This window comes from Falco punctatus (assembly GCF_963210335.1).
Source record: "Falco punctatus genome assembly, chromosome: 1".
Classification (NCBI taxonomy): Eukaryota; Metazoa; Chordata; class Aves; order Falconiformes; family Falconidae; genus Falco; species Falco punctatus.
The window spans coordinates 27,164,541-27,186,262 of record NC_137580.1 but is presented as its reverse complement, the minus strand read 5'-3'; the positions used below and the strand labels follow the sequence as shown (position 1 = coordinate 27,186,262).

Genomic DNA, 21,722 nt, shown 5'->3' with positions numbered 1-21,722 from the left:
TTGCTATTTCCAGAGCAGGAAATGTGAGTGCCAAAAATTAAGTCCTTTATTTGTATACAGTGATTAGATGTCTAAGTCTAGATCCATAGATTTTAAAGCATTGAATGAGCTATGTTTTTAATATGCACAGCGCCTAATAATGTCTTCATATGCAACAGGTGTTTGAAATGGATATTGCCAAGCAGTTGCAAGCTTATGAAGTTGAATACCATGTGCTTCAGGATGAGCTTATAGATTCATCTTTAAATGACAATCAGAGACTGGATAAATTAGAAAAAGCAAACAGTAGCTTGCGCAAACAAAACTTTGATCTCCTGGAAGAACTGCAGGTACAATTTATATTTCATATTTAATTAACATTCCAATTTATCCATGTTTTCAGAAGAGACTGTCCTACACCAAGGCACAGGCGAGACTGGCATTTGGTCCAGTGACTTTGAAGTGTAGACACGCTCTTTCTTACAAGGTGGTGTTTGTGTTTTTTTTAAAAACTGTTACCCAGATTGCTTAGACAACATGTGAAATAATAATTTCTAATGTATGGTCAGTGCCTGTTCAGTCTGCAGCTTTTTCAGAGGCACTACACCTGATCTCTGTAGGGGTTATTCTGTGCTTAACTCTTCTCACCTTTCTGACTGCTTTATAACAGGAGGACATTTGTTATAAAATTTTTGACCGTGCATTTAGTTTGGTAGAGAAAGGGAATTCAAGGGTAAGAAGCAGACATTTCAAGCCTCTTAATTATTGTTGAAGACATACACTTTGTAGCATAGTAGGTGAGAGAAGGAGTTCAGGTTTCTCAGCCATTGGTCCTGTATCATGACTCAAGCTGGCTAACCATGCAGACTTAGATTGCCTCTCCTAACAAAAATTTGCTTAAGCTGCAAATTCTGATCCTGTGAAGATCTGAACCCGTTTCACTTTCTAAGATGAGCCTTAGAGAAATCAGAAGAGCTACTCCTCTGCAAGATATTTGATAAAGCTTCAGGCACATAGGCAAGGAAATTGTTGAATATAGCATGGAGGAGAGGGATTTCTGGGATGGGATTCAAGATGTGATGTGGTATAGATACCTGCATCAAGGGATTTTTCACCCACTCCTGCCCCTAAATATTCTGCAGCCCTATGCAGTTTTTTGCAAAGTTCCTCTCCACCTGAGTGCTGGCAAGTCAGCACCTAACATCATAGTGAGGAACTTAACTGTCTGTGGTGTTGGAGCAATGCCTTTGTCTTGGAGGTGGGCTTCATCAGCCTTCATTTCCTATGTTGAAAGGTGACCCATTGCTGATGGATGGAAAGTGCATCACCAAACAATGTGGGCGTAGTATGTCAATATTTTGACCCAAAAGACTGAACTTTTTAAGCCACCATAATTACATGAAGGGCAGTGAGCTCATCAGAAAAGCAAATACTTCCCTGAAAGCCAAGACCATCCAGTGCTGTTATCTTCAAATGTTATCCATTGCTGAAATTTCCAAACAGATCTCTTTTGTCACAGTACCTCAGCTACAGATCTCATGTGATGAGTTTGAAGGTTCTAATACTTTGCTATAAAGTAGAATGCCCATATGTGCAGCCTTTCAAAGGAGAATTTTGGGAATTTTTTGAGATGTATTGTCCAGTTGCATATTGCACAAAAACCCCTCCTCTCCCTTTGCCTTCAAATCTGGCATTTGTTGGACTCAATGTCAAGATGAAATGAGGATACAGCTAACAGGCTGGATTGTCTTTGCTTTGCAAAGCAAAAGCGGAATTTAACAAATGGCTGGCCAAAAATGTCTCCCAACTGACCCGTACAGAAGTTTACCTTAACCTACAGTTCTTTGGTACATAGTCTGTAGGCTTAATAACTTTCTAATTTCATTGCTTTGCATTATATTCTGAGTTTAATCAAAGCAATCAGGTTAAGAGGGAAGTTTCTTGTTACTGGCAAAACCATAGTTGTAGTCTAAAATACACAGATCTAGTAACATTCATACTTGCATTTACCTTTGCAATTTTTCATCATTTTGCAAGTATTTTATATGTATTGATGTATCTTAAGCAATAATTTAAAGTTGGTTGTAAGTTATTAATGAATTTCCTTTTTTTCCCTTCCTTCCTTCCTCCCCCTCCTCTTTTTCTTTTTACTTTGGAAGGTGGCTAATGGAAAGATTCAAAACCTTGAAGCCACAGTAGAGCTTTTATTGACCAATGAAGGCAAATTGAAGCAGTCCATTCTCAATCTTGAGCAGGAGCGAGCAGCTTTGCTGAAAGCAGTGGAAGAGATGCAGAAAAAGATCGGTGTTGATAGAGATGGAAAGCCTCTACTTACTAGACAAGAACACATGGATGCTGACTAACATTCACAGCTGTAATGGAGCAGAGAACCTGAGCAATAAACAAGGGAAGAACTGGGTCTTTTTGTCATAATCCATGGGGATTTGACATTGTCACCTTCATTGTACATGCCTTACTGTATGTAGCAAAGCATGATATGGGCATGGTGGCTTCCCATATCAGAGAAGCTGGTTTCTTGGGGAGAAGGCTCTTTCTTCTTAGTATGTAGAAGTACTTTGAACAGTAAGATGCCACATAATAATAAGCAGGGGAAACTTAGTAGTGCGTGCAGTCATACACAATACACTGTAAAGATGTCATGGATTCTTCCATAAGTGCTTCTAAACCTAAGTGCTTTGTGTTTGTCACTTATCTTTTTTGTGTGTAGATCACCCTCATGTAAAATAGCATGTCCTTTAGAAGGTCCTTTGAAGACATACGGCAGAGTAAAACCTTTAAATAGATGACAGCCCTGTTGCAGCTCTGTGGTGGTAACACCTACAGAGAGTTGTGTGATAGGACTCAAGATATCTTTGACAGCGGAACTCCCCTACGGCTTGACTGGGTTCTGTTAATTATGTTTACGCTTCAGAAAACTGCTTCCTGATGCTTGAAGGTGTCAATCTATTGGACTTCAGAGAGCTGGACTTCATCATATGTAACTATGCATAACTGGGGGGTTGCCATCTCTTTTTGTAAGTACATTGTTATAGTACTTTTTTTGTTTAACAACCATTTAGTCTATTGTTAGATGATATTATCTGATAAACATACTGTATATAGTAACTGCATTATGCTTAACAAAATACACTGACATTGATTTGGTGAAGCCTTTGCATTCACCGCATGAAGATTTGGTGATTCGTGCAACATCATCCAAGGATTTGTATTCAGACACTTCACGTTTCATCTTATTTATTTCTGATCTGCTGTGTGATGCAAGACATCCTTTTGCTGGGAAATTAATGGCAACTGTCATATTTTTTTCCCTTTATTTGATACTCTGCACTCACCCATTGTCTGGGAAGTGTTATTCCTTAAGACTTTTTCTGAAGTAATAGAGGCATTTCAAGAGCTTCATGTTGTGCCAGGTATGTTTAAACTGTTTCAGAAAGGGTATGGCAGTTTGAATTAGGACACCATTCTTTTTACACTGCATCTTTCCAGTGAGATTACACATGTGAAAAAAAAATAAAATTCACACTTTCCTTAATACAGTGAAAGTAGTTTTCAGGCCAGTTAAAGCACCACTTCTACAAGTGCAATAATCTCCATGGATAGCCAGTTGTTTGGGTTTGCTTCAGAATTAGGAACAATGCCACAGTTTTGTTCAGTCCCCAAGCACAGAGTTAATAGGCATCAGTGTTTTGTGATAGTAGAGATTCACCCAGGAGATGTGATTTTTTTTTTTTTCTTAAATTGATGTTTTTAAAATTTCAAAGCATGCATCTTTTCCTCTGACTGGCAACGTAAAAAAGGTTTTGTTTTGCTTTTTCCTTTTCTGATGTAAATCCCCCTGACACATTGTGGTTCTAGTTTAATAGGAGAGCTGTAACATTCATCTACTGTGCAGAACAAATACCTCTGTGTAGGTCAAAAAGAAAAAGATAATTTACTTTTCAATCTAGAAGCTTTGTTTGACTCTGTCATGTCTTAAATATATCTGGTTCTTGCAAATCCACTCTGTCTTCACTTAGTATTGAAATTCCAGATAAATGAATTATTATTAATATATTTATCTCTTAGGCTTGTTTTTTTATTTGCAAGTCCATATTGAAGTTCATGCTTCGTGTTGTCATAATGGACCTCATACTGTTAAGGCACTCGGTAATGTTGCATTTTTACAGCATAGTCCCATAATTCATGCCCTGGCTTTTTAACAGCAGCAATAAAAATAATAATAATTATGCCTACATCTATGTTTGTACGTTTTTTGACATTTAAAAACAAAAACATAGTTGGTGGGGGTGACAGTTCAGAACCATGTAAGATGAGACTTTCCCTGAAAGTACAGTACCATCTGCAGTGGTTATTAATGAAAACTTTTAGTCCTCAGACTCTTCTAAACATGCTGAGGATCCACTTGTGATATTGGGACCTGCATCTGCCTATGTTGACTAAAGTGAAGTATGTTCCACATGACTCCAGAAATGCACTCTTTTTTGTGACATTCTGCTTCTCTGCCAGTGTGAGTGGAGGACTACTTCTAGTTTAAAGCCTTTTATTGAGAATTTGTGTAATTCCAGGAGTGACTTAGATTAGAACTGAAGTCACTTTTCTCAGAATGCACAAATGTGGTAAATAGGTAGCAAGCAACGTTTTGCTTTTGTGACTCTACAGACGTAACTTTCATTGTACCGGAGAGTTGAATTTTCTGTGGGTACAAATGAATTTTCCATTTATACATATGCAAATTAATACCTTTTTGTTAAATATGTAAATACCTGGCAAAGTGAGGCATCATACCATCCACTGGGCTGGGCTTTGAACATGAATGAAAGAGTTGATTTAAGTCTTTCTGCTGCTTACACTGAAGCAGATATATGGTGTGTTGCTTCAGTGTGTCTTTTCCCATCCTGTGCTGATTTTTGTCACCAGACCTCTCCAGTTCAAGTGGAAGACTGTGTAGGAAGGTAATATGGCTTACCCAGTTCCCAGCTTTGGAATAGCTTGGGGCTTTTTCCTTCAGAAGTATAAGAAAGAAGTAATAAAGCCCAAAGCTAGTTCCAGATACTTGCATCCTTCTCCAACTACACTGTAGCTGAACATCCTTAAGGATGTGTAAAATGAGATCTTCTGTTGTCTGAGTACCAGCAATTGTATTCCCCATGAGTGGTAATTTCCGATTCAGAGAATGTTCTAAAAAAACCCCTGCAAATCCATACACTGGCCCTCAGCTGGAATCCCAAATGAACTGCTCCTGGAAAATCCAAGTTGAAATAATCAACGTTTTCTCCATCTCACCTCTACAGATGAAAATCCCCAAGAGTGCTGCTTAGCTTTTGAAGGAAAGAAAAAACAGTTAAGAAGGAAGGAAGGAGTTCACTTGTATGTGCAACCTAGGCTTCCAAAGGTGTGTGACAAAGGTAGCAAAGCGTGCAGTGTGAGCATGCTAGTGAATGACGTCGATGCAGTAGTCCAGAGAGTTTAGCCTAAAATGTGGGAAGAACTAATGTTGGCATATGCAAGAAGAAGAAAACAGTCCCTCTAAAACCGTAGCAGTGAACAGCATGGTATAGCTGGAGGACCTGCTGCGGTATGCTGCGGTCACCTGGTTCTGTTTTTTTCCCAACTAGTGCAAGTGGTAGTTTGTGGTAGGTGCTTGTGACTCCCTGTGCTTCTGGCTGTTTGATGTACTTCTATATTTTGCTCTATTGTTTATTTCCAGAGATCATTGCTTAATACAGAATCTGAGAATGGTGATACAGTGCCTGTCATGTGGGAAGGTCAGAGCACTTTCATAAAGGCACGTATCGTAGGTCTTCCTTTGTTCAGTGTGAGAATTGAGTCACAAAGGAGTTCAATGACTTGCACCAAATCTGTCAGTTTCTCACAGGTTGCTGACACTGAAATCCAGATCTTCTAAGTTGTGGTCGAACAGCCTTGCTGGTTGTCTGAAAGATTGTTCCAGAAGGTCTGTAACATAGTCATGTGATGTTCTGCCGAAACAATGTAAAATGGGAAGTGCAGTTGCTGGAACCATGTCCTTTGCTGACAGCTATACTTCCCTCCCAACAGTAACTCTCTCAGTCCTACTAAAACATACTGTCTCCTTACCAGGTACCTCCTCTGCAGGTACCTAACAACCTCCAGCTCTTACCTGATACACTGGAGTAAGTGCACTGCCAGCAGTCCTGAGTAGCAAGGATTGTAGTATATCATCACAAGTCAACCAATATTCTTGGGATTATTTTTTTTTTCAAACATAGTCATCTTGGATAAGCATTACTATTACTTAAGACAAAGTCATGAAACTGCAGCTAGTAGGACCATGTACGAAGGACAGTAATCTACACAGAGCAGAGAGGACAACGTAGCTAGTGCTTTTTCTCCTTTGGGATCTTGCTCCACCATTCAGCGGAGCAAGGAGCTGAATTCAACTCTACCACAATAGTTGCTGTTAATTCCACCATAATAAAGCAGCCTGGTGTGTCAACACGGCAGAGTACAGCACCTCTTCTTAGCCAAGTCAGCTGGGATAAAGTACTCGGTGCATTGCCCTCTCTCCTGAAGGTCTGGCTGCTTAGTTAGATAATGCATGTTAGATAATGCAGACCTCTAGCTTTGAGGCACTTCCGGCCTCCAACAGCTTCTGGCCTCAATACCTGCTAGCTTGCAGCCATTCAACAAAAAAACAGAAGCAGCCAGCTGCTCCCCACCCTGCCACCATCTCTTAGGCACTGCATTTAAGCTGAAGGTCTCGTGCTTGGTCCCTGCCTCAGCTATGTTACAGCCACACTTGCATCTCGCCGTGTACCCTTGCTGATCTCAGCCTACAGACTTGGCTTCCTGCCTCACCACCACAGCCTTGTCTGGTGACCTGGGCTGCTGACCTGCCTTGCTTGTCTTTTTGGGGCATTGTGAGACAGCCCCCTTGTCAGTACGTTGCCCCCCCCTTGCCTGCCTGCCTGTCACGCTCAGCTCCTGAGCAGTGCCTACCGTTGCTGCTCCCCAGCACAGCCCCATAGCACAACTAGAGTTACATGTCTGTGTTGCTTCTGATTCCAGTGCTGGGCTGGTCAGAGCTTGTTCAGGTGTCTCTGCATGCCACTGCTCTTCACTAAGCAAGCAAGCCACTTGTCTTAGAGCTTGCTGGGGACCTCCAACACAATGGTCGGTCACGCAGTGTGAAAGGGCCCTTACTAGTCTCCCGTCTATTTCACAATACCGTGCTCAAGTTCTTTTCTACTTCAAGTGGTGCACCATGTTTGCATACAGTGTTGACACCAAAAAGAATACATTTTGACTACAGCTGGATGAATGCCATGATTGCTTGAGGCACCTTAGATCATTGCACAGTATTTATAGTGTCACACCCTTGTGATGTGAAGTAATTTTTCTTTAACAGAGCTTTTACTACAGCACCTGTGTGGGAGGGAGAAGAATGCTGGCAGCCAAGGTAACCGTCATTGCCTTTGGAAGGCACATGTGTGGCTTACACCCACCAAGTTTTACATAACCTAAATTAGGGTGGGTCACTGGGTACTCATTTGCTCATGCAGTTGCCAGAAAGTGTTCCTTCCATCTAAACAAACCTGAGGCTGCTAGAATGCAGTGCCACAAAGTAGGCCTTTTCAGCATAACCCAAAGCAACTCAGTAAGTACTTTATTATATAGATTCTACTTACTCCTTTGTATAAATTTATTTTTTTCTTCTGTCCAATTGTATCATATATTTCCATGGTGTTAGAAAAGCTTTGGGGCTATAGATCCTAAAAGATGATGAAACTCCTCTTACAGAGAGAACAGAGATGATTAAAGCAGGCGTTCTGGAGAACCTTGCAGTAGCACCCCATCCCTGGCTTTTCTCGTGTGACATTTCAGAACCCCAAAGAGATTTTATGAAATTTTCTTGATATTTCTAAAGTGTTATATTTCACAAGTAGAAATTGCTGCTACAGAAAGAGGTGGAAGCAGGATTTTGCTTTTGATTAGGTGTAAAATGGCCAACAAAGATGTTCTGACAATGGTCATATTGGTCCCAGATTCAACTGGATGCCTATTTCTTTCTGTCACTGCGTAGCACTCTTCTGTAATACCTTTCCTTTTGTTAACATTTCACACTAGACTGCTTGTCTACAAAGGAGATATAAATACATTTTTCATTTTCCAGCTAAAAGCAGAATATGATAATTATCTTTTGTATCTGTCTGTTCTTCTGTTACTAATAGGGCAGCGAGTTTCTAATTCTCGCTAGTTACTCACAAGTCAGTCTAATTAAGATGGTCCTCAGGAAGAAAAGTCTTGCTACAACTTGATTTGACCTACTTCTCTTGAAAAATTTTTTTGACTGTTTAACTAGCATTTAAGAAGTTTCAAAGTTCTGTTTTCTCAGATATTTTTTTTTTCATGTAAGCTGTTATAGAATGGATGAATACTTGGAACACTCCTATAGTCTTTTTCCTTGTTTCCAGCATCTGATATTTAGAATGTTGTCGGCTCCATAGACAGGGCAGGTACTCTTGCAGTGTCAAAGATTTGGAGTTGCCAAGGCAACAGTTGACTCAAAGAGTGCGTTTCTTCCTCATATTAGTTAAGATGAGCTGAGTAGCTTGAAGAGTTGGCCACTGATTGGGACCTTGAGCTCATAAAGCCAGATTCTTGATGGGATTAATGGTACATGTATGTCTCCCCAACTCATCACTTGCAGCTTTCTCCTAGGGCATATCACAAAAAATCTGATCCCAAAGCAAACTAAACAAAACCTGAAATGTGGTTGTATTTAATTTAATGTATTTAATGGCCTGCTACCTCAATTATGTCTAGTATGTTTTGGTAAGGAATCTCAAATGATGCTTTCAGTGCTTAGAGACTGAGGTAACAGGCAGATACAAAGGAGCAGTGAACCTTGCAATTGGCAAAGTAGCAATATAATTAACAGTATGCAAGTAAGGAATAATTATGGAGCCCTTAGAGAGCATTCTGTACAGTAAACTTGTCAAGAAAGTTGTTAATAAACATTAGGATCATTTTGAGAGAAGGAAAAACTAAGATGCTTATTAAAAATGGAAAGAGATGTACTGTCAAGAAGAGAATACATAGGGCCAGCCATGATAAAGCCATGATATTTTCAAGGCCTGCAGTCGGATGTCTAGCATACCATAAAGAGGTATGAGTGCAAATATCCATTGAACTGAGGGGCAGTACAAATCTAGTCATAGTGAAATAATCTGGATAAGCCTCAGAAAACTTTCATGGTTTTTTGCAGTTCCTAGTCGAGTTCATAGAGGCAGGCCTCAGTGCAAGCAATGTTTCTCTGATGAAGAAAATGTGCTGTTTTTTCCAAACAGTGGAGAAAGTCAGATAAGACCGGGTCACATAACCTAGTCATCTGGTCAGGAAAGGTGGCTTCCTGCTAGACTGCAAAATAAAGGAAGACTTTTTAATACAGAAATATCCTCCAACAGCCTCTGGCATGCCTCTGGAATACAGTGTCGTATATCTTCATGGTGCTGAGAACAAGCTTCAGTTTCAATAGTACCTAGAAACAACAGTCAAATAACAATTTAAGTAGCAACTTCCACCCATGGACACTTTCACAGTATGTAACCTCGCTGGAGCTGAATTGAAGACAGTCCATGATGCTGGTCTGTTATCATAAGGCCCCTGCTTGAAACTTTTCTTGGTGATACCTGCCGCCTACCTTACCTTTAACAAGAAAAAGGTATTTATTCACAAAATTTGGATTTTATTGTTAGACTGTTGAATTTGTGACCTTAACTTCGTTGCTTGACACTAAGCTGCTAAACTACATCAGTAGAGTAGAAAGATTGCTTTAATGCTCTGTCTTTGCAAGGAATACAATAAAAAGAATGGTGAGACAGAAGGTATGTATGTGTTTTGCCCTACCTATGCAGAAATTATATCTGCAGAAACTGCAGGTGGCTCACTCGGCTCCTGCAGGATTTAATGGGATTGTGTGACAGAGTCATATATAACTGCTGACTTTAATGTTACTATGTGCTAGTTTAGGTAGGCTGGCTAGTGTGAAAGGTGCCATAGGAAGCCATTATCCATACTCTGCTAGCTGCCAAACTCTGTATGGGGTAGGAAAAATAAGCCTGTGTTAGCCTAAATCAAGCATGAATAAACAGCATGTTCTACCCTCCAAAGATCTTTAAGCATCCAAAATTACTAGCATTTATTTAATTTTAAAAAGCAACATTTTGTTTCTCTCATAATTTGTTTCAAGCATCTCAGTTCCAGAAAGGAGTACTATTTTAACTGGAGCAGATGTTTACAAGACATTACTAAATAGGTTCAGATTAAGGTAACAATTGCTTAAACTTGTGGACAAATTAAGGAATATATATTTGGACATTTGAATGAAACTGCACTGATTATTATTTGCTGAGTATGCGTCCCAAGTACAGTAAATTCTTGTTTCTCCTTTTTAAAAACTTCATGCCTCAACAAAGGATAAAACTTCCATTGTCAGCTTCTGCTTAAAAAAGAAGTAGGAAGTTCTGTGATTAAAGGAACATGAGTGTATGTGAGAGAAGGAGGAAATGAGAGTTTCAGAAGCAAAGAGCTGACAGTGGGGGTTTACCCAAACCCTTTGTATGACCTCCAAAGAGATCCCAGCAAACAACATGCAGTGTCTTACTGCTGTGGCCTACAAATTTCAGGAATTTTTAGTCACTGTAGTGTGATCTCAGAGAAAAAGTTAAAGTATACTTTTCCTTGAAAGCCCTTTCTGTATTCCCCTCCCACCAGCTACTCTGTCTTGCAACATGAGGTTGGGACATGCATGTAACACAGACACAAGGTAAAACATGTGCAAGCTGTGCTGTCTGTCACTTAACCACTATGTCACGATGACCAGTCAAGAGGAAACTTCCATGACTGGGGACTAAGGTACTTGCTTCAGTTTGTGGGGCCTGTTCTGTACTGACTCCAATCCTGTGCATTTTGGTGGAGCATATCTTCTGAAAAACAATCAGGATTGATCCAGCAGGCATCAGGAGATGAGGATTCTTCCACTTTCCATGACAGCTTGATCTAGGAGAGAAGGTCAAACAAGAACGAAAGGCTGAAAATTACAGCCAACAGGCATCTTTTTGTGATCAGGCAGATTAACCACTGGAACAAAGAGTTCTTAAAAGATTTTATATTTTCTTCTGCATTGCCTTTGTTACTGAGTATGGTTTCTGCCAGCCCTCTCACCTGTACTAAGGAAACCAAGGGCATAGACAGTCTGAAGGCTTTTTTGCATGCCAGGATCTTTTTTTCTCAATCAGCGACTGAAGGATATATGTTAGGCCGTGTCCCATTCCCGATGCCTGGTTTCAAATCCAGTTCTTCCCTTCAGTTCCTGATCCTTGGCTACTCCTCCACACTTCTCTAGAGGTAGATCTAAAAAACAGCTGTCAGTGATCTCAGATATACTGAACCTACCAAATGGAGTAGTTCATTTCACCCAGAACCCACACCTTATTGCTCTGTTTCCTAGCCCAGTTTATTAGTTTGGGCTCAGTGCAGTCCTGATGGCTACAGTTATGTGATTCCCAGTTTGCAGTTAACCGCTCAGCAATCTTGCGATACAGAAGGAGCTCACTTGTATTAGCCTACACCCATCCATGGAGACATACTTTGAGTGTTAGCAGGTCAACTTCAAGGCTTCTTGACTAAGGTACAATGAGCATGCAAGCACTGTAAAGAATTTTTCCAGACCTTGACCATTTATGTCGTGGGTTTCTGTACCACTTTCATTTTCATAGTTGTTGGAAGACGGGCACAGAAATTGAATGTGATGCTCCATTGGTTGTCTTCTGCACGCCCTGGGTTAGTCCTCCATTTCGGTGTTTGTAGGTGACGTTAGATCTTGTCCCAGCACACGCTGGGAACTCATGTTATATTTGGTAGCAATGACTGTGGCTCCTAAGGCTTTTTCAGTCATGGCCATTTTCCATCATCCAGACATTTATTCTGTAGGTGTGTCACAGATTCATCATTCCTAATTGTGTAACCTTTTCACTGCATTAAAACATTTGATTTCCATAGGACTGCATACCACTGCAACAATCAAGACAACTCAGAAGCCTTCCTAAGCTCATATCTTCTAAAACAGGGGTCCTCAAACTACAGCCCATGGGCCAGATACGGCCCCCAGGGTCCTCAATCCAGCCCCGGTATTTACAGACACACACACACACACACGTGCTGCGGGTTGGGGGTGAAACCAAGCAGCCGCAGATGACTGCCTGCCACTCCATCTGCGCACCGGCCCCCTGGTTAAAAAGTTTGAGGACCCCTGTTCTAAAAGATCATCTGTGGGGAAAAAACTTCTGTATCTGCATTTCTCATCCTCCTATGGAAGTTTGCAAGATTCACTGAAATTTCCAGTCTGGAAGTACATACATCGTGATCACCCAGCTTCCCCTGTTTCCTGCCCCCACTGCTACATGTGTGGGCAAGGCACTGGGCTGGGACTGGCTCATTAACTGAACATTTTAAAGGTAGGAGCAACTTTTGAATGCAAGCAGCTCAAGAGCTGCTAGTTGTGTTAATTTACCAAGCCCCTGAACCTTCAGCGTATACTAAGGTCCTTGCTAGCTACCAAACTTGGAGGCAAAAAAGCAGTTACAAGTTGCACTGGAGGTCAGATGGAATTGTGCAAAGATGTGCTGCATATGCCACAAAATAAGCCCAAGATCATTCTCTTGCTCTAATTTGTTAGGCCATTTGTCCTAACTATTTTCTGACTGTACTGAGAGGGAGCGAGCTTTTTCCTGCTCTCTCCAACCATCTTTTGCGGAAGAATTTTAAAGCTCCAGGCAATTAACCTGGCTATATAGACATTGCTGTTACCGAAGGAGGTTTAAAAACTAAACAGCTGTCATACCCAGACCCGTTACAAAAATCGAACTGATTACAATATAGACTTACACTGGGCAGATGGTAACTATCTTCTTAATTGCAAGTTTTAAGGACTTTCTGTCTCTCAGATCTAGCATGTTCTGTCTATGTAAGGGAAGAAACACCAACATAATGAAGTATCACCCTGCTTCATCTTACCAGGAAGAGAAGAAATTTGATTTTAAAAAGAAAACCCAGAAAACTTTTGGCAGCGATTTAAACTACTTTTTTGTTGTTGTTGCTTCATTTTACTTTTCTTTTAGTGCCTGATATTAAAAGACCCAAATTTATCCCCAGGGAGGTATTTAATCATTGATTCCAACAGGAACAGGATGGTACCCTTATTATCCCTACTTCAGATAACAAACTGCCTCTGTGGGAGGGGTTCCTTTGTTGTTGCTGGGCTGGGTTTTTTTACGTGTTTATTACCCTTGGAGTTTAAGACCTAAGCCTATAATCTCCAAAGCAAAGCAGCGATTGTGACCCTAAGCGAAGGAGGTGCTGTAATGCTGGCGTTCGGTATTATGCAAGCTGCTGAGTGCTGTGCTGTGTAGAATGTTTCCATCTCCTCCAGACATCAACTTCCACCAGATGTAGTTTTTCTGAATGATATCAGGTGTACAGGAGAACCAGGAGAGTAGAGACGCTGAATCACGTTATTGGTATGGCTTTTCACACACGTGCATGTTGTTCTAGGCAGACACCTACTACAGATGCAAATGTGGCCCTAATCTTGGGTGGATTTAAAAGCCTTCACTGACCTTGATTTTTCTATCAAACTTTCTACTTCGACTTTTGAGTTCTGTATAGTCATTGTCCCCCAGAGGGTTGTGTGTTTTCATAACAGTTCACTTTTACCTAAATCAGAGGGGTTTTGGCCACAGGGATTGATGAGCTAGCCAAGTACAGAACCACAAACTGGTTTCAGCTACAACGCTGAAGTAAATGTGGCAATTGGGAAAAAAGCATGGAAGGACAAGGGCAATTTAGATGAGACCAGACAGCTTTAGGAGGGTTGCTGTGCATCCTGCATGCTCTGTGCTTCACTGGGGAGGCCCCACTGAAATGCTGGCTGTTGTGCCAAGGGCTGTCAGGGGAAGCAACTGGTAGCGCATATTAGAGAAACCTGATAAACAAATCGAGCATCAGAGAGAAACAGTAAAGGGCAGGGTGGAGGCGGAGGAAGCGACAGCCCTGTCACCAGCAGTCCTGTCCTGCCACTGCTGCCCGACTGATGGTCGGCATCTGTCCTGCACACATAAAAGTGCTGCACAGTGTTCAGTGCCACAGACATCAAACCGCCTGCACGTGAGAGGATGAACATGTGAAAGACAGCTGGTGGGACCTAATGTTTCCAGAAGAAGTCATGTGGCTGAGTCTGCCTCAAGATTTCCATTTACACCAACCTGAAAGATGAGAGTACGGGTTTGATTTGTACTGGTTAAATTCAGGCTCTAATTTTTACATAATTTGTATGTAGATGCATTTTCTTTTCTCTTTCCCAGATAGAGATTTAGCTGCTTTGCCAGAGTGAATATCAAACAATGTTTCCTTCCGAAAATCTTAGGGAACTAAAACTTATCTAGAGAGTCTTGTTTTGGTTTCCTGCACTTACCACAGTTTTAGTATTACTGACCTACAGTATGACTCAAAGACTCTTTTACTCTTCAATTAAAGCAGTTAGATAAGTTCAAGCTTTGATTTTCAAAATAAATATTTAAATTCACTTCCTAATTCTGCATTTGTGCAAGAGAGTCACAAAGTGTGTATTTCTGCATTAATTCACATCAGTGGTGAATCAAGTTCTCCACTAGATGGTAATGTTGTTTCAGACGATTTGTGTTGAGAGGCGCTTCTCTGCCAACAGCTCCAAGAGGAAGTGGAAGCCATGAGATTTGTCCGAGGAATGATCCTTGGATGATTTAGGGAAGAAAAAAGTTTCCATTTATTATAAAAACATTTTTTTGTTTTGAAAAGGTTTTGATGGAAACTCTGTATGTCCTGTAGTTAGTAGGAGCATGGAAGTCTTAGTTCATGAAACAACTTTGAAAATGTCTAAAAACAATGAATTAACTGTCAGAGAATGCAGACAACAAGCAGAACGATTTTTGCTTTATGTCCTTATCTGATACCTATCATTGTTGCTGAGTGACTCAAAATCCTTCCTTTGTTTCTAGCTACAGTTTTGCTGGGAAGTTGAAAAATACTTTTCTCCTCCTTTCATGGCAATGCAGACAGAAAGGCAAAAGACCTTTTCTGCAGCGGTTCTAGAGCCTCACCTAGCCCTATCAGTGCAATCCTTGGGGTAAAAGAGCAGCTGCACTCCTCGTCACCTGCCTCCTGGGCCTTGTTTCAGCCAGGCTGGCATATTTAGATAAAGTATGAACCAGGCTGTACGTGCAGCAGAGGCTCGGGGCAGGCCCTGGAGCCAGTCACACCCGTACCTGCAAGTCTCCACCATCTCTCTGCAGTGCTGGTGGCACTGTGTGATGGGTGATACAGGACAGCATGCCATGTAGCACAGCCATGTAGCTCCTAGCAATGTTAGGCCACTGCGGTAAAGTGTAGGAGCAAGATCAAGGAGCAAGTACCTTACACTTCACAGTGAATGTGGGCTGCAGCTGGGACCAAAGGGTGGCCTTTATCACAGAAAAATAATTTACTTTATTTGTAGTCAGTAAAACACAACCACTATGAAATGAGAAAACACCAACACGCCTCACAAGAAATACAATTTCTGTATGTGTTACAAGCAAACAGCTGCAGGCTTGCTCCTATGCCATATCTCAGGCCAGCACAGCTCTGGAAAATGTTTTAATAAGTCTTTAAATAGCACATCGCATTAAAGCTAAATATGGTTTCCACCTTAGATCCTGACCTAAGGTTTCCAGCTTCTATACTGGGATTTGTCATGAAATTCTGTGACTTTTTTACATTAAATTTTACCTCAGTGTGCTGACAGATCTAAACTGCTATATTACAAATACTAACCTAAAATTAGCTGAGTTTGTTTCTTAGAGGTGATCCACCAATGTTACAAATTAAAAGCAGAATTATGCTATTTGCATACAATAGCGTGCTCTCCACTAGCACTGGCTGAGACCATCACCACTTAACTTACATCAGGAAAGAGAGTCCCTGTCAACACTGGATCCTCTGATCACATGAGACTCAATTACATACACTTTAAAGTTCATCTGTGCTAGTTTTATTTTTAGTAATAAAGGAAAGTTTAAAAAAAGACTTTTCACCTTTCACTTGAAGCAAGAGAGTAAGAACGACACCTCCAGCAAAAATTCAACAGAGGTTTGATTTAAAGTAACAGTTCCTGATTTTGATAGTTCTGCTACATGGACTTTATTAATCATTGTTAAAGGATTATTCAGGCCTTGGCTACAGAGGTGGCTGTGGCTACAGATAAAGTTATGGAAAGGCATAATTTGGATTGAAAGAGGAAAATGTAATGCTTCTGCTTCAAGTTTGTGTTAGTATTCCCTATCCTGTAATCCTTGCACACAGCAGCCTGATAGAAACACGGATAACTGTCATTTTTGCTTTAAATCAGAGAAACAGAGACTTTACCCCACTCTCAGGAGACATGAGACAAATCTCACACTCTGGGAAGTCTTTGCAGACCCTTCTAAGGGCATTGCCCATCTCTGCAACCCTGCCTTACCTAGGGAGGCAAAAGTTACAATGAGAGGTGATGGCTTTCATCAGAGCTAACACATCTGACGACTTTCAGGCTCAGGTTGTTCAACTGTCCAGATAGGCAGCTACAAAATTGGAACTGAATGAAAGTTAGACACACTTGCTCTTATCCCTTGTATACCACACTGGTTACCCTGAACACTTTTACTGACCTGCCCATCAAAGACACCTTCTCATGGCTGCGCTGATTTCTGTCTCCAATTGACTAGCAAGCACACCAGCCAGAAGGACCTTAGTTAAAAAAAACAAAGGTGATGTTAATTCTAAAGTAGTTTCTTCACCTTGCAGATCATCTGAATACAGAAAGAGAGCAGCCTTTTTGACACTCTTTGCAGAGCAAACCTTCAGGCAAGTCTCTGAGCCACCCATCTTCTACACACAAAACAAATCTCTGTCCATAGTCAGTGACAGCCCAGTAGCTCACAGGATCCACTCAATGTAACACAGTGCAAATGATCACCAACCTGACTGTTAGCAGAGCAACTAAATGTGCTTTTCACAAAGAAAACATGCAAGAGACCTGGGAAATCTCTTTTTTCTTGCTTTTTCCTAATTCAAACGTGCTGTTGTACCTTGTTCTGAGACATCAGACCACGTTGGATGTCAGACTCCCAGAGGTGAGGACAATATTTGACCCCACAATTTTCTTCTGAGCCAGGTTTTTGGGGGCTGAACCTCATTCATATCGCTGACACATGGCGCTGCTGCTGGGTCACTGGTGAGTTTGTAGATACACACAGAGAAAAAGGTCTGAAAATGCAGATGGTTTTGTTTAAGTTGAAATGTATCAGATGTTTGTGTCACATTGAACTCTTATTACTCTCATAATTTTTCAATATAAAATCTGATTTAATATTGGATGTTGTAATTTGGCTATTAAAAAAATCTTATCTAGAGAAAATGTTACAATTTTCATTTACCACCCCAAATTAACATCCCAGCAATTTTATGTCTTACTGTTGGAAAAAAGCTAGTTAGAAAGCATTATTCCATTTCTCTGCTCTTCTATAGAGCTTTTCATCTGCAGATTTTCAAGCGCTTTAGAGAGGCTAACCCCATTTTCCATATGTATCCCACAGTAGTGGAAACATAGCGAGTTTAAATGTTCCTGTCTGGGCTCGTCCCGCTCTGCAAAAGCAGAGGCACAAGTGAGACAGACATTGGAGAGCCCTTAGCCCCGCTCAGCCACTCTAGCCCCTAAATAGCCCTACCTTTCCTGGGTATAAGCTCCAAGTCAAAGTGCAGAGCACAGTGGCACTGGGCCAGGAGTGAGAAGCTGAACTGTAGTAGCAGAAAAAAATTAAAAATTATTACCAGGTTGGGTTTAGGGTGGGTGGTGCTAGGACATATGAATAAGCAGCAATCTGCATGCAGCCAGTCTTTAAAAAGTACTTTTCGCTTTTGGCTATATATTAGATGTCTAAAATATACGCTTTAAATGGAGCACGATTAAACATGTATTTTAACCTTTAGAAAGATGGAATATTTAGCTGTTCTTCCAAGACTGAGACCTAAAACTAAATGACCCCACATCTATATTGCTGCTAGATCTGCACTGCAGTCATTGCTTAGTTTCAGTGAAAGGTGATTGATTAACTTCCTTTGTTCAAATTAATGTATTTCTACAAAAAAAAAAAAAAAAATGCAACCAAGGACCCTGAAGCTAATGCTTTTTCCCATGCAACAAGAGAAATACATGCAGCACCAACAAGTAGTGAGAGGCAGGGCAAGGCGCTCCTGGACAGCAAACACCCTTCGCCCAGTGCAGGGGCCACTGTGCCCTGCTGAGATGTGTGAGAAAGACAAGGCAAGGACAAGGGGCGGTGGGACCTCAGCTTTAACGAGCAGTGCCCAGCAAAATTCTGTAGCTTCACCTTTGGTGTGAGCAGCAGCGGCAGACTGGGAGGAGAGTAAAGCTGTTAACGCCAGAGGGGTGCCTTGGGGAAAGCATCAACATGTGAGAGCTGCTGGGCACCGCTGAGACATGACTTAAATTGATTTAAGCAATCCGGTTTCCTCAATTATTCTTCTGTGTCACTGCCTGTGTATCCTGGAGAGAAACCACCTTGCAGCACAGCACACACAGGCTGCACGGGTGACAGGATTTGCCCTGTCCATAGCTTTCTGTGCAGAGCAAAGCGCATGTTGGGGTGAGGCAGGAAACACCTCTGGAAAAGGCAAACCACCAGACCTGAGCTTGATCTGCTGAGAACAAGTGTTGCAAGATCCTGTGCTGTGTCTGTACAAGGGACCAGGCAGACTCCAGGGAGTGGATGACATGAACAAAACTTCTTGGGCTGTTCATGGGAAAGGGAAAGGAAAAGGAAACATGGCCTATCGTAACCTCGTGGCTTGGCTTCCCCCAGGCTAACCGCCTGTTTCTGGAGGACTTCGCAGCTGGAGCAGAGCTCGGTGGTCCTGCTCTGCATTGCTATCCATACATAAACCAGCATGGGAGTATCTGTTTAAGCTCCTATCATTGGTGTGCGAGATAGATACATCACAAGACTCCATGGGTCACTGGAGCAGCACAGCTGGCCAGCTGCAAGCTGCACCCCAGTGCAACCCATTTCTATGAAAGATGCTGAAAAACTGCTCCCTCTGTTCCTAACCCCAGTGCATCCTTGCTTCACCTGTTTTGAGCCTCTTCATCCAGGTGACCCCTATCCAATAGGTAAAAGAACTGAAGACGAGCTGAATACCTCACCTATAGCATCTGTGTGCTGTGAAATGTGAGGAGGACTGAGGGAAGAAAGCTTGTACAAGTAAAAGATGGGCTAATGAAGCACGACAGCTTAGAAATTAGTATAGGCAGTTGGGGCAAACCTCCTGCGGAAGATCTGAAATGGCTAAAACGTGTACATGATGTGCTGCAGTTTGCTTTTTGATGCCGTTAGATAGCAGTCTGTAAGGCTATGAGTAAATAGCAGTGCTGATTAGGAAAATAAATGCATAAATTTGATGTGCAGGGATTTTAAGGAAAAAAATGTGCTGATGATGGAACAGGTACTCTCTCTCTGATCTTTTTAAACCTAATATCCAGAACAGGCAGGAAGCATTAGAGCAAAAGCAGGATTTCCTCCTAGTAAATTCAGTTTCCCTCTTTTAGTCTAATTACATTGTACTAAGCAATGCCATCCATTTTTTTAATTACAGACTGAGAAGGTAAATAAAAGAAAGAACAAACAGAAAAAAAAAACCCAACAAAAATAAAAAGAGAAAGAAAAGCAAGAGCATATGCAATTGCATTGCCTTTAGCATGTGAAAAAGCGCAGCCAGAAGTGGCTCGGGGATAGACCGTGTCTTAGGGCTGTGTACAGTTTGTACCAGTGCCTGAGCTGTCTTTACTGCACTCCCTCATAGCAGCTGGTGCACAATGAGTTTGGATTACTTTCTATGCATGCCTGTTTGTACCTACTAATGAAAATCAAGCCTAAAATACTGTGTTTATTCAGCTATGTCTTCTTAATTTAGCCATTGCCAACCACCTGATCCTGCTGTGGATTTCACCTCACTCTAGTTGTCTGATCTCACTACACTCTAATTTTCCCTTTTTTTTTTCTCTGCAGAGCTTCCTGTTCATCCAGAAAAATGTTATTTGCTGATGATCTTTCTCTAATATTTTAGTTGTAGGCTCTACAAAGTTTTTTGTTACCAAGAATCTGCAAATTAGTTTTTCCTTCCTCTGCTGTCCCCTTTATGTTTAGGGCAGTGACCAACATAGCCTTTAAAATTGCTTTTTCCAGAGGGTTTTTTTCTAGAAATGCAGGCTTTTGCAAGGGGCCACAGGGAGAAGGGCAATGGGAACAGGGGGCTGAAGTAGAAACAGCTCAATTCTTATCGTCCTGGGAGAGAGCACCATGCAGGACACCCCAAGCCAGTTGCAGAAGGTGCAGTGGGGCTGAAGTTTCGGGAGGTTTGTGCTGTGAATCGGGCCGCTGTGACCCACTGGCAGGTGTGGCTGGTGTTTATGGGAGCAGCGCCTTTTCTATTGGGAGCACCAGCAGAATGCAAATGTGGAAAAATTGGCAGGAAGGGTGTGCTGGGGCAAAGCCAAGAAATCACATCCGCCCTGGAGCTGCGTGCCATGGGCCAAGCGTCAGAAATTGTCCCAGAGGGTCAGGCAGCCCCAGCAGTTCTGCATTGCTTCATGAGATAGGCAGTCACTTGGCAACAGCCCGCACCCCATTCACAACGGCAGTGCGTTCCCGTCTTCTCTCCTACAGCCAGGACAAGGGTCAGGAGGAGAGAGGCAGCCTTTGAAGGGAGGGAGGCTGTGGCTCACCCCAGGCTGTGGCAGGTACTGCAATCGGACTGTAAAGGTCACCAGGTAGCTTCCTGAATATGTCATAGAAACAAGGCTGGCAAAGGGTGCAGGCACAGGAGCAGAAAACCTTGAACTCTTGTGTAAATTTACCAGGGAATATGGAAAAGCAAACACAGAGAAGCCCAGCAAAAGCTGTGGTGGTTAAAGCTACCTCTGAATAGCAGTTTTTAACCAGAGCTGGTCATGAATTTTGCAACCAAATGCTTTTCATCAGATATTGCCTGCACTGATCAGGCTCAGGTTTTTCACTAGCACGTGTACATATTGAACAAATATTTTCCCCTTTCCTTTTTTTTTTTTCCTTTTCCCTTTCTTTTTCTTCATTTTTCTTTGAAGAAAGAGAGAGAAAGAGGAGGGCTTATAAGGACAAAACAGGCTATTTGGTCATAACATCCCGTTAATTCCTTTCCTGCCAGCAGCCAGCAGTGGGGTGATTAGAGCTCTCCACTGGGATGAGAAAAGAGCCCAAGTCTGGATACACCCCTGCCAGCTCCAGGCCAAAGGAACAACGCTTGCCATTTTCCTTCCCAAGTGTTTTCTCTGTGATAAGGAATGTGTTTTTCAGTGGTTTCTGTGAAAGCTCCTACACTTGCTATAGAAAATTGTTCATTTTACAAAAACAATTGCTTCTTTTTTCAGTAGTGGTTCCCCTCACCTTGGGGCAGGTGGAACAAATGGCTGGCTTGCTAGCCCAGGGAGAGGGCAATCAGTGCTGAACCCTTCAGACCAGGCTTTTGGCTAGTGGGGTATCCTGGTTTTTGTGAAGTCCTTCAAAAATTCTTGGGCT

The 21,722-nt window shown here is 41.8% G+C and overlaps 1 protein-coding gene across 7 annotated transcripts in view; it reads left to right on the top strand.

The window, feature by feature from the left end:
* The window catches only part of TBC1D1 (TBC1 domain family member 1), a 113,311-nt gene extending 109,079 nt beyond the window's left edge, over positions 1–4,232 (top strand). For all 7 annotated transcript variants that reach the window (XM_080397092.1, XM_080397094.1, XM_080397093.1 and 4 more), the window contains 2 exons: positions 159–329; positions 2,139–4,232. In XM_080397092.1, coding sequence (XP_080253218.1) covers positions 159–329; positions 2,139–2,342 — 375 coding nt within the window. In that variant the 3' untranslated portion in view covers positions 2,343–4,232. The remainder of the gene's footprint in view (positions 1–158; positions 330–2,138) is intronic.
* The last annotated feature ends 17,490 nt before the right edge of the window (positions 4,233–21,722 follow it).